We start from the raw sequence: 12,292 nt of genomic DNA, 5'->3' as shown, positions 1-12,292 counted from the left end.
AGAATCTAATGAACGATTCAGCATTTAGGCCAGGCCACAAATTCGCATTCATACAACATCTGGCATTGTCGGCTTCAAAAGTTTGAATCTGGTTGCACAAAATGATGTTGACAAAACGGAAGGAATGGACAACGAATGATCGCGGCAAATTGACAATCGCACCGTTCCTTACCTTGGTCTCCACTCTTCCTTCCGTTTCTTACGCTCTTTTCTCGCCGTTCGCTGTTTTTCTTCTAATCGTACTTTCTCTTCAGCAGCCAGATCTGGAAGTAAACAGTGACCCTGATGTCATATTCACTGATCCCGACGGCGTAGTGGTTGAGGAGGGGTCTACTTCGAGAATGAAAGGTCAAAAGTTCAAGACCTCTGATGATATTGCAAACTGCCAAGTTTTGACGGGTGTCATATTTTTATGGATTTCGTGAGTAGCTTAGATTCGCCAAATGTAAAAATTGCAAAAAAATATCATCTGATTTTGAAAAATGGAAGAAACTTTGTACTCCTCCAAAATAGAAATCCAAATTTTTTATTTTTCAGAAACTTTTGAAGGCCCAAAAATTCGCTGATTCACAGTTTCTCTTTCTGATGCCCCCAGTTGGAGTCACTGAGCCTACGTCACACCAGCCTGGAGCGGGCTGACCAACGTACCTATATTGCCGTCTTCTAGCTGTCGTATATCTGGTCTGCACCGGCAGTCGGTTGGAGGGAGTTTCCCCTGAAGGGAGTCGGACATCTCGTTCAACATCATGGCAAACATTGTGAAGCTGTAGTACTGAAACAGAAGGTGGAAACTAAGCAGACGAACCCAATGTGAGCAGACGCTGACGTCAACAACTCAATTTTTTTCAAAATCAAAAGGGTAGGTAGAAAAAATTTGAAGAATATTTGTTGAAATTGACGGTTTTAACAATGCTTCTTCAAAACTTTGTTGACATGGAAGCAGACGACGCCTCAAGATCACTTACTTGAGGTGAGTGTGCAGGTCGCTCGTCCGCCTGCCACAGAAGCTGTTGAGTAGGAAGATTCAGGTCACAGGCCGAGCCCCGCGTCGGTACAGCACCATCTTCTAATGACACGTTAGACATTTTCTGCTCACAGTCCTTGAATTCGTCACCGTTCTGCAAATAGCATGATTTTTCCTTGAATTGAAATTACCATGGCCCTCACAAAGTGTACACAGGCCTGACAATGTGTTAACCCCCTTGCATTGTGTACAACAGCATTTTGATTTTCATGACCCAGGATTAAATACGAACGGCGTACATGTACCCTTTTAAAATGCAACACACAGTACGACTTACCTGAGCTTCAGTCTGGGTTTTAGGTGGAAAGTTTTTACAAAAGTTCTCCCAGACATCTGTGTTGACAGCAAATATTCCATCCACCCATTTCCCGTATAGAGCTTTTATCTTTGTTTTACTGGAAAAAAAACACTTATTTCGTTTAAATGTGGACCAGTCAGCACCATAGAATACAAAAAGAAGGCAAAAACAAAAAAAACTTTTGCGATTCAGTTTCTTTTACCAGCTCTTACGCCTTGTCTTCAGGTTTTATTCTCTTAACTTATCGAACAGATTGAGTGTGAACCTAGAGGTGTTTGCCCCATATCAGTTTTACTCACTTTTTGTCATAAATGTACCCCTCGACTTTGTGCAGATCCCGTCCGAACCAACCGCTGGGTTTGAAGTTGATGACGGCTTTTGTTTTGGTGGTGTGGTTGATTATTTCCATTCCACCTGACTGAAAAGTAATCGAGATAACATTTTATTGCAAAGACACGTGCCGTCATTTGTATTCATTCGGGATCCTTAGCAAAAACTATTGGCTCGATTTTTAACTTAGTTTTGGTCCCAAATTGGTAGTTTCCCTTCAATTTGACCTCTCTATTAGGGACAACACTTGAGGGTATCCTTAATAGAGAGGTTCTGCTCTATTTTATCGATCTGTACTCACGTGTTCGACCCAGAGTTTTCCTACGATAATGTTGTGAACTGAGCAATTGATGTTGTGCCACGTATAGACCTCCCCATGTCTGAAGCAAGGAGTAGAATACGACTTAGATACATAACGTGGAGAAAATGGAAGAAATTAATTTACTCAGATTTCTCCAAAGGTCAACAACAGTGAAACGAACAACCAGTCCATCTCGGCCTACCAAGTTCGGAGCGACATGAGTCAGGTTTTGCGGAGTTGTAAATCTATGTAATGCTATCATCAAGCTCGGTGCCAATAAAGATTGTTGGGGTGATAGGCCAGATGAATACTGCCTCTAATGCACAGCTGACAATATCCTCATTTCAAGTCACAATTGACATCCTTCCTGCTTCACTTCACCTACGCACCGAGTAGCACGCCAGGGATGTTAATTGTGACTTGGACTGTATCTATACACACCTGAGTAATTCTAACGTCACGGTCCCCTTTGGTTGCACCTCCAACGACTTCCCCCAGAATTTTAACTTCGGGTGAATCGCTCCGTGGAATATAAACTCTGGCGATTCAACGTGGAATGCACTCACTGGAGGATGATGGGAAACTTGTTCGCACACGATTTTAAAACCTAAATCCTCGCGAGTTAGTTCATATGTTTCGCCTAATAACGGATTGAATGGTTTTCCTAGTCGATCCCAATTTGACGCGCTTGCTGAGATGGCGAAAGCGCACACGTACTGAAAGAGACAAGGAGAGGTTGAGGACCAGTAGTGACATCTATTGACAAGTGTTAGATACAATAATGATATAATAATGTCACGCATTTATATAGCGCTCCTCAGTAACGGAACTGTTAAAGCGCTGTGGGATATCAAATTATTACCCCGGTCTCCACAGAAATCAATCAGGGGTTTCAAGGAGCAACCAGAAGGCGCTCACTTGAACTTGACCAGTCGAGGAACCAAGGAGTGACTCGGCCAAGAGTCGAACCCACGACCTCCTGATCATGAGGCCGACTCTCTTCCACTGCGCTACCGCTGATGTCGCAGAATGGCAGCCAACAGTGGCAGAGAGAAAATACTAATGTTAAATCTGTGTGGAGAATGGTTGTTGTGATACCAGGGCTCGCATAAATTGTCAAAACTCCAACGTAAGGTCGCCAGTGACTTCCACCACCTCGTGCTCAATATTTACCAATGAATTACCGCACGTCTGCCGAAATCCGCCAATGTTGACATTGGCTCAGATTGTGATGAGTGAATAATTCATAATGTGTATACTGCTCAAGTATTAACCTGAGGCACCTATGAAATATGTACGGCGGAATTTGCGCGATTATGACGCGTGATCTTGGCGTTTCTATTCACCGACCGATGAAGCGCCACTGGCATAGTGAAATTCGCGCACCTCCTATACTTAAAATACCGCAGCAATTTTAGGCCTGTTTTGTGTGCCATGACAACAAAGGGAGCTGACCAGCTGTACTTACCTGAAATCTCTCGACGGGGTCATCACAGTCACACGCTTTTTTGATAAGTGTCGCGTATTCGAGGTACTCCGTTATGCGCTGGAGGAAACTTAGGGGTTCGTTGAATATTACTGGCATAGTTATCTTGGACAGTTCCTGAAAAGATAAACGGTTGAAACTTGACTTAAGTAAAAGACAATACATGGATTTCGAAATAACCTCGATTCGTAATCAGTGAAGAAAAATTGTGAAATTTTCATTTTTTGAGAATTTTTTTTTTTTTGAGAAAATTTTTTTTTGCGAAACTTTTATTTTTTGGCAAAACCTTCATTTTTGGAGAAACTTATCTTTTGGTGAAAGAAAATTTTTTTGGCAAAAAATATTTTTTAGGAGAAATTTTCAAGAATTGGAAAAATAAACAGGCAAAAACATTAAGTGGTTTACAGTTCATGATTTCAATTACACAATTGAACCTCTTGAAATTATCACGCTTCTGCACTGAGAGTGTCCTTGTTCCAACTCAGGAAACATGACCCATATCTTTCATAAGGCAATGAATCATTCCCATGGTGTCTTTGTACTGAAATCAATTGGTTTTATTTGTAATCCTATACCAAAGTGCCCTAAAATCGCCATGGACCAATATGGTCCAAGTTGTTATTGTGCAAGTCGGTTTGAAATCTAGATGTACAAATGTGACCCGCTCTACCAAAACTAGGCGCTTGTCGCATCTGAACTTGACAGGTTGATACGGACTTGTTGTTCATTTCCCTATTGTAGACCTTTTGTGAAATGTGACCAAATCAGTTTGTAATAGATTTCACAAAAGGTCTACAATAGGGAAATGAACAACAAGTCCGTATCAACCTGTCGAGTTCAGATGCGACAAGCGCCTAGTTTTGGTAGAGCGAGTCACAAATTTCTAAAATTCAAGGCACAGTTCTTATACCCACTCCAATGTTTGATCAGAAATATAAATAAAAGTTCAAAGTTGGGGTTTATGATCTGATATTGACTGCAGTGGAGGTGTCATCCACCTTTACACTTTAAAGTGATACTATGATGTGATTTACAACTTTGCGGAAATATGTGACCCGCTCTACCAAAACTAGGCGCTTGTCGCATCTCAACTCGACAGGTTGATACAGACTTGTTGTTCATTTCCCTATTGTAGACCTTTTGTGAAATCTATTACAAACTGATTTGGTCACATTTCACAAAAGGTCTACAATAGGGAAATGAACAACAAGTCCGTATCAACCTGTCAAGTTCAGATGCGACAAGCGCCTAGTTTTGGTAGAGCGGGTCACATATGTCCGTTTTTAACTGTTGATCACAAATGTAAAGCTCAAATTTTCCATTTTTGATTAGATTCATTATAAAATCGCTGAATGTAAACCACCGCGACCGCGAAGATGTTCATGTTGTGACGTCATCAACGAAAACATCGTCGGCGTAGCGCAATTTCAACGGCCGTGAAGCGAGCCGTCCGGGCGGGATTAAACCATCAATTTCTAGAAAATGTGCATTTCGATTTGAAAACCTTACCGATTTATGAGAAAGTGACGTAGTCATTTGTCAAAAACAGCTGAAACATTATATGGTGAAATTTGACACGAGTTACCCTTTAACCCTTGTCTATTCTGAAACCTTTCAGTAGATATCAGATGAACTGCTCAATCAGTGCTAACACAAGCATTCCTGACCGGTATCCATTTATACACCTTGGTGAAGTAAGGAAAGTTAGACAAAGTGACATGCCTACAATCCATGCTGTGGGTTCGAACCCGGTGTGCAAGGGATAGTAGTCCTAGGGCTGATAGTCCGTGTAACAATAGCCCGCATTGCTAAATGTTTTGGTTAGGGTTAGCGGTACAATAGATCATGCTGCTTAATTGGTCAAATACAATGCTACCGGACTATGACTCCAGGGGGACTATATCCGCTGTCGCAGTGACCTCCTGACCACTAGGCAAGAGTCTCAGCCACTTGTCCACAGCGGCTTCCCATCAACAAAAACGTCAACAAAACCTCAACAAAAACGTGTCGATATCATTTCTATTCAAATGACTGATCTTTATCTTTTACAATCACATCAATGGGGACCCCTACGTCAATAAATTCCTCATTTCTATTCAAATGACTGATCTTTATCTTTACAATCACATCAATGGGGACCCCTACGTCAATAAATTCCTCATTTCTATTCAAATGACTGATCTTTATCTTTACAATCACATCAATGGGGACCCCCTATTGACATGCCGACAATCCATGCTGTGGGTTCGAACCCAGGACCTCCTGACCACTAGCCAAGAGTCTCAGCCACTTGTCCACAGCGGCTTCCCATCAACAAAAACGTCAACAAAACCTCAACAAAAACGTGTCGATATAATTTCTATCTAAATGACTGATCTTTATCTTTTACAATCACATCAATGGGGACCCCTACGTCAATAAATTCCTCATTTCTATTCAAATGACTGATCTTTATCTTCACAATCACATCAATGGGGACCCCTACGTCAATAAATACCTCAATTCATCATAGGTATTTCCCAAATGTGACCCGCTCTACCAAAACTAGGCGCTTGTCGCATCTGAACTCGACAGGTTGATACGGACTTGTTGTTCATTTCCCTATTGTAGACCTTTGGTGAAATGTGACCAAATCAGTTTGTAATAGATTTCACAAAAGGTCTACAATAGGGAAATGAACAACAAGTCCGTATCAACCTGTCGAGTTCAGATGCGACAAGCGCCTAGTTTTGGTAGAGCGAATCACAAATACGCAATAATCGGAAATGATTATGTTATATCGATCTCTTTTTAACGAGAAAGGTTTTCTATCAATGATGATAAAGTCACGATAAAATAATTGTAAACATCAATTACCTTACTCGTTTCAAGTGAATGAACTTTCATCAATGAGAAACCCGCCATGCGTCATAAAGATTTTCAAATTGTCGATGGTATATTACCAAGTATGCAAAAATCAATGCAAAATTGGAACTGATGCCAATTCAGATTTTTTTGGCGAATGAAATGCGTTCAATAAGCCTCCCTAGGGCTTTTATCAACTGTTTAATCAGATATACGGAAACCCGTCACAGACAAAACAGACGAAAGGGAAAGAGGAAGCGATTATTCTTTCAATGATGGTAAAGGCAATAACAGTAGAACCTCTCTATTAGGGCAACCTCGGGACTGACAAGTGTCGTCATTAGGGAGCGTCCATTAAGTATGTACGCACGAAAATGCCAATTTTGATACCCCCCTCCCCCTGTGTGCACCTTGTACGCATTGCCTCAGTGCGTACGTACTTAATGGATGCTCCCTTACCAGAGAGGTGTCCTGATTAAAGAGGTCAAACTGAAGAGATGCAACTGATCTTTGACCAAAACTAGTGTCCTTTTTGGAGAGGTTGTCCTTAAAAGAGGGGTGTCTGCTAAGAGAGGTGCCATAGTACGTCACAAATTTTCCTCGTTTTTATTAAAATACTTCGACCAGATACTTTTCAATACGGATGATATCAAGCGGTGTCAAATATCAATCACTTTGTCGCCCGATCAATACGCAAAATCAATTGGCAGAATGAAACGTCGAGAAACAAATCAATATCGTCATGGTAACCATTTCGTACGCTAGAGTAAACCATAACGCATGTCTCTTCCAAATATAGTTAAGGTCGTAAATAACGTGTCTGAACTTTTTGATTCCCCTCGAAGGATTTTCTAGATTGGGTTTCGACGTTCGTTTATTTTTGATGCGATGAGTCGTTTGAATGAAGTGGCATACTCGGGGGATCAGTAACAGTCAACAATGTTGCCCTGAGAAAGAGGAGGCGTTTGATAGAAGAGAGCAGTCATGTTTCATTGTTGGAGAAGTTGATATTTTTCTGTCGATAATCGCAGCCAAAGCGGTATATTTTCAAGATCGAAGAGCCACCAGCCCTTATAAGGAGACAAATTTCCGATACCAAACCTTCCAGTACCAATATAGTTTCGTTTGTAACATAATATCCCGTTCAAACACGAGAAGTCAAAATGGTACAAAAGATGTTTCTATTAATGCAGAATTTCCATCGTGTGACTATTAAACACACCCACACCTTATCCGCAAAACACAACAAAAGAAATCTGCACGACTCATCCTTCATTGTTGTGGCTTTATATACCTGCTGGGAGATCAGTAGATTGAGATCGATGTGGGCACTTTGATCAAGATGCAAAGTCCCATCAATTATCGGTGCGCTGTCATAAAAAAGGTTCTTATCATTTTCACCACAGGTAGTATTTTGATCTTTGCCTATATTGGTACTGAAAGTTTTTGCGCTCCACCACATTGCAAGCTCCCTATATCAAGTGAATTAAGGTTGTGATGAGTGTTGCATAGTTCTCTAAAGCACTGCGCAAACTAGCGACTTTAGTTATAGTGACCTGCAACCTGATCCATAACAACATAACAAGTGATTGTAATTTAACGAATCGGTAGCAACATTCCAAGTAGTATTATCATGTTGACATGGCTGAGCAGTCGCAGGTCGAAGAAATTAAAATCGTTTGTTTGCATTGCGCTTTCCTGTATCTTCGGCGGACCTACCTTGCCTATACATTGTCTCAGTATACTCCAGACACTGAAATCATTTCTGGAGAACATCGGCACCGGTAGACACATCCTAGAATGAGAAAAATTGACGAGAGATTAGCAAAAAATGATTGCATGACAACCTGTGACGAAGTATCAACTAGATTGAGAGGAAGAATTGTGACGTCTGCTGAAACATAAGGTCGCCCAAAAAGAACCTTCAGAAACTCAATTCAGTTATTTGGCGGCCATTTTTTATTTTGGCAGCCATCTTGATTTCGTCTTTTGTGGCTGCAGGATATTTGAGACGGTCCCTAGCCCATATTTTGATCATCACGCCTCTTATCAAGTCCTTAGTCTCGTTTCAGCCTTGTCTCGTTTCAGCCTTCTCCTGATTGTGATAACAGTGTGATACACCATGAGATGAAGTGGCAACAGACCAATACGCCCTGAAGTAGAACCCACAACAACTTATTGATTTGATGGAACTTGCCTCGAGCGACGTAAGTGTTTCTGGATCCGTCCCCATTATTGTCCTGCATAACGGCTACAGTTATTCCGTTACTAGTGAGATTGAAATCTCGAAAAGACAAGTGTGGCTGTCCACATGGTGCGGAACTAGAAAACAGTGCCACACATAAACTTCCAACAGAAGATAGGAGAGCATGACCATAGACGGAGCCGGTAGGCCTGAAACTGGACCAGATAGGTGGGTACAAAGACATAAAGCGGCCCCCTTTATCTGAGCTAGCTGCAGCAATCTCCAGGGTTGACCTTTGGAGCTTATAGCTGAGAAATGCCAGTCTACAGAATGAAAAGCAGAGATGGCTGCATTACTAGTGTTAAGTCTCTTCTTCCGCGTAGAATAGAACATCAATCTTGTGATGATGTTGTTGTCATAGCCCAGCCGAGATCAATAACGGGAGGAATACAATGAACATGTATGCTGCTACGACCACTACATACCTGTTGCCACACACGCCTGAAGGAGTATTACTATATATCATCTAGCGAGAAATTCCATAGTGTCTTCTCGGCGTCGTCAGTAGTCTGCTGATAGTCATACATCTCATCAGTTAAAGCTGGTGAAGAGGATCAGCTCCTCTTGACACATGTGGCTGGGTGATCAACATAGCCTTGCTCACAACCTCCAGCTTGCAAATATTGATACCTTATCGTGTCTGCTACATTGACGATTGTGTAGCATCTTAGCATGCCGATCAGCAAAGGGAACACAGCTTTGCTCACAACCTCCCTCTTGCAAATATTGATACCTAATCATGTCTGCTACATTTACGATTGTGTAGCATCTTAGCATGGTGATCAGCATAGGGAACACAGCTTTGCTCACAACCTCCCTCTTCCAAAGATTGATACCTAATCATGTCTGCTACATTGACGATTGTGTAGCATCTTAGCATGGTGATCAGCAAAGGAAACACAGCTTTGCTCACAACCTCCAGCTTGCAAATATTGATACCTAATCGTGTCTGCTATATTTACGATTGTGTAGCATCTTAGCATGGTGATCAGCAAAGGAAACACAGCTTTGCTCACAACCTCCCTCTTCCAAAGATTGATACCTAATCGTGTCTGCTACATTGACGATTGTGTAGCATCTGTAATGCTCTCCCAAATGGTATTCCCATCAAGTAGTCAAACCGAATCCAACGGGTTTTCAATTCTGTCGCGAGAGTTGTGTGTTTGGTGGGAAAGTTCGACCATATTTCCCCAGTGTTGGTTCACCTGCACTGGCTCCCAGTCAAGTTCAGGATCCAGTAAAAGATCCTGCTTCTAGTGTTCAAGTGCTTGAATGGGGAGGCTCCGGGATATCTCGGATCCATGATTCAATTAAGAAGGTTTGATCGCCAAGGCCTTAGATCAGGACCTGCGATGTTCCTTGAGGTTCCTCGATTCAAGTGCCAGACTCTTGGTGGTCGTTCGTTTGTGGCGGCTGCTCCAAAACTGTGGAACCAGCTGCCGCAAAAGCTTCGTAAAACTGATTCCCTCCAGACTTTCAAGTCAATCCTAAAGGCCTACCTTTTTGCAGAAGCCTTTGGGAAAAAAGCGCTCCAGAATACCCACTCGCTGAGTAATTGGAGCGCTTTATAAATGACAACATTGAGTGATTGATCTTAGCATGGGGATCAGCATAGGGGACACACTTCATCCTCTAAAGATTGATACTTAATCACGTCCACTACATTGACAATGGCTCAATGACGTCAGAGATGACTGTATACTATAGCATCTTAGCGATTAGCCAGTGTGGTCATTATCATGGATGAATCATGCAGAGATGACGGATAATGCTACTGGTGGTTCGTGATGGGGCTCCTTTTGAAATTGCATCTTGTTCATAATGCATCATGCGTCTGGTGCGTAATGAGATTCTGGCAGCCAGTGGTCACTCATTCTTTTTCATCAGCATTTGAAAGCATGGATGGCCTTGCCAGGTTGGATCGCAGAACAGGTTTCGTCGAAAACGACAAAGGAAATTCGTCTGGGCGAAGGAGGTCATCAATTTCCAATGAAAACTTCGTCCTATTTTTGCTCGAACTGCATACAAGGAACCACTCTCAGTGGCCACCTCTCTTAACTGGACACCTTCTCTGTTGAGGACGCTTTTAAGGTCCCGAATTCGACATTTCTATTGAATTTGACAACAAAATCCGTACTTTTCAACAAATCAATGTAGGCCACCTTTCTGATGACTTTATCCACTTGCATCACCATCTTCCTGTATCTCTTCATGGCAATCTAACCCAACAACTGCACAGTGCAACCATCGATCGCAACAAAATCAATCACTCCTCAATCATTGATTCCGATCGAGTCTATCATGGATGAATCTAATTATAGCCTATCTAAAGGTCCACTTAGCGAACCGTGACGAGATGGAATCTGGCTGGGACTGACATTAGTCAGGACATTAGTTAGATTTTTAACGCTGGGCGCAGATCATTATCGAAAATCGCTGATTTGTGCTTGTACACAGTGTACATGAACCTAGCGGTCCATTGAATGTGAAAAGCATGCCGGTTTACCTGTTAACAGCATTTACCGGTTTACCTGTTAACGGCATTTACCGGCTTACCTGTTAACGGCATTTACCGGTTTACCTGTTAACGGTATATCCAAGGAGGAGACATTAGGGACACATCCAGCCTTTCTTTAATGTTTCTGGTGACATATGCCCCAAGCTGTTAGAGGGTTAAAAGACAATTTCAACCCCATTGTAAAAACTAACCAACAACTATTAAACTCGATCCGAAATTTGTCTACCCTTTGCATAATTTATCGGGCGTGGAACTCGGAGCATATGGAACTTCAAAGATATCAACGATATCTTGTGTGTACTATTTCATAGGGTTTTTGCGGGCCATGCTACACCATGGACGATACGATCAATACATTGCCGGCTTTCACACAGTCTAACATTGGAAACCGTATCGGTATTTTGTTGTGTATGAAATGTACTTGTTTTCATGCCACAAAGGCATGTACTGAATAGAGGGTTGATCGGGAATCATGCAATGTACATGGATGCACTACACTTATGCAGATGTGTAACCCTTGTCGTGTAGAGTATGATGACGTTGTCGATTTCATAGGTGTAGCCATGATTTAGTACAACCGTAAAGTTTCCAAATCTTGATTGACATTCGTTGTAGTCAAATGCTCAATGGTAATCCTAAATGTTTAGCTTGGCATTTCTGAACACTAAATCAAATAGAAGCCTGATTCAAATGGTGTCTTCATTGCGATTTCACTCAATCAAATTAATTGTTATTGACAAATATTTCAAATTCTGAGGTCATCAAATTCTACGAGAGATTCGTGGGGACCCGAACAGACCTGTCTGACCATTCCCAATTATGCCGAGAAATGGGTTTGAATGGAAGATGATAGTCACCAAATGAAAACTTAACAGCATGAGGGAAATAGGCCCACAACACCTTTTCATCGAGCATAACGGAGGTGCCACGTATAAAAGTAGAACAACATTTTGGTGTATAATGTTCACGGTATGATCCCGTGACATAAATAACAGGCTTTGCAAATCCATTCAAACTAGAAATCACAAAGTACTATTAAAGGTCTGTGGGGTCGTCATGCTATGTGCAAGTTTATTTGCACGACACGTCACGCGTGAATCATCCTTCAGACTTATACTCATCAGAAAAAGAAACTGCATCAGAAAAATGCTACAATTTATTTTGTGCTTGTACCGCTTGCACCAACCCATATAGCTCAAAGCACTTGAAAATACACTTGGAGTCACTGTTCAATACTATTTCTGCA

General features: G+C 41.7%; 1 protein-coding gene across 1 annotated transcript in view; it reads right to left on the bottom strand.

The window, feature by feature from the left end:
- LOC135502724 (oxysterol-binding protein-related protein 1-like) overlaps positions 1–12,292 on the bottom strand; it is a 40,160-nt gene that overhangs the window by 3,620 nt on the left and 24,248 nt on the right. The window contains exons 15-23 of the mRNA XM_064795700.1: positions 8,003–8,078; positions 3,422–3,556; positions 2,395–2,669; positions 1,954–2,032; positions 1,622–1,740; positions 1,302–1,419; positions 966–1,118; positions 649–772; positions 173–263 (exon numbers count right to left, since the gene is read on the bottom strand). Of these exons, the coding sequence (XP_064651770.1) occupies positions 173–263; positions 649–772; positions 966–1,118; positions 1,302–1,419; positions 1,622–1,740; positions 1,954–2,032; positions 2,395–2,669; positions 3,422–3,556; positions 8,003–8,078 (1,170 nt within the window). The remainder of the gene's footprint in view (positions 1–172; positions 264–648; positions 773–965; positions 1,119–1,301; positions 1,420–1,621; positions 1,741–1,953; positions 2,033–2,394; positions 2,670–3,421; positions 3,557–8,002; positions 8,079–12,292) is intronic.

This window comes from Lineus longissimus, chromosome 19 (genome assembly GCF_910592395.1).
Source record: "Lineus longissimus chromosome 19, tnLinLong1.2, whole genome shotgun sequence".
Lineage (NCBI taxonomy): Eukaryota > Metazoa > Nemertea > Pilidiophora > Heteronemertea > Lineidae > Lineus > Lineus longissimus.
This window is presented reverse-complemented; position numbering and strand designations above follow the sequence as displayed.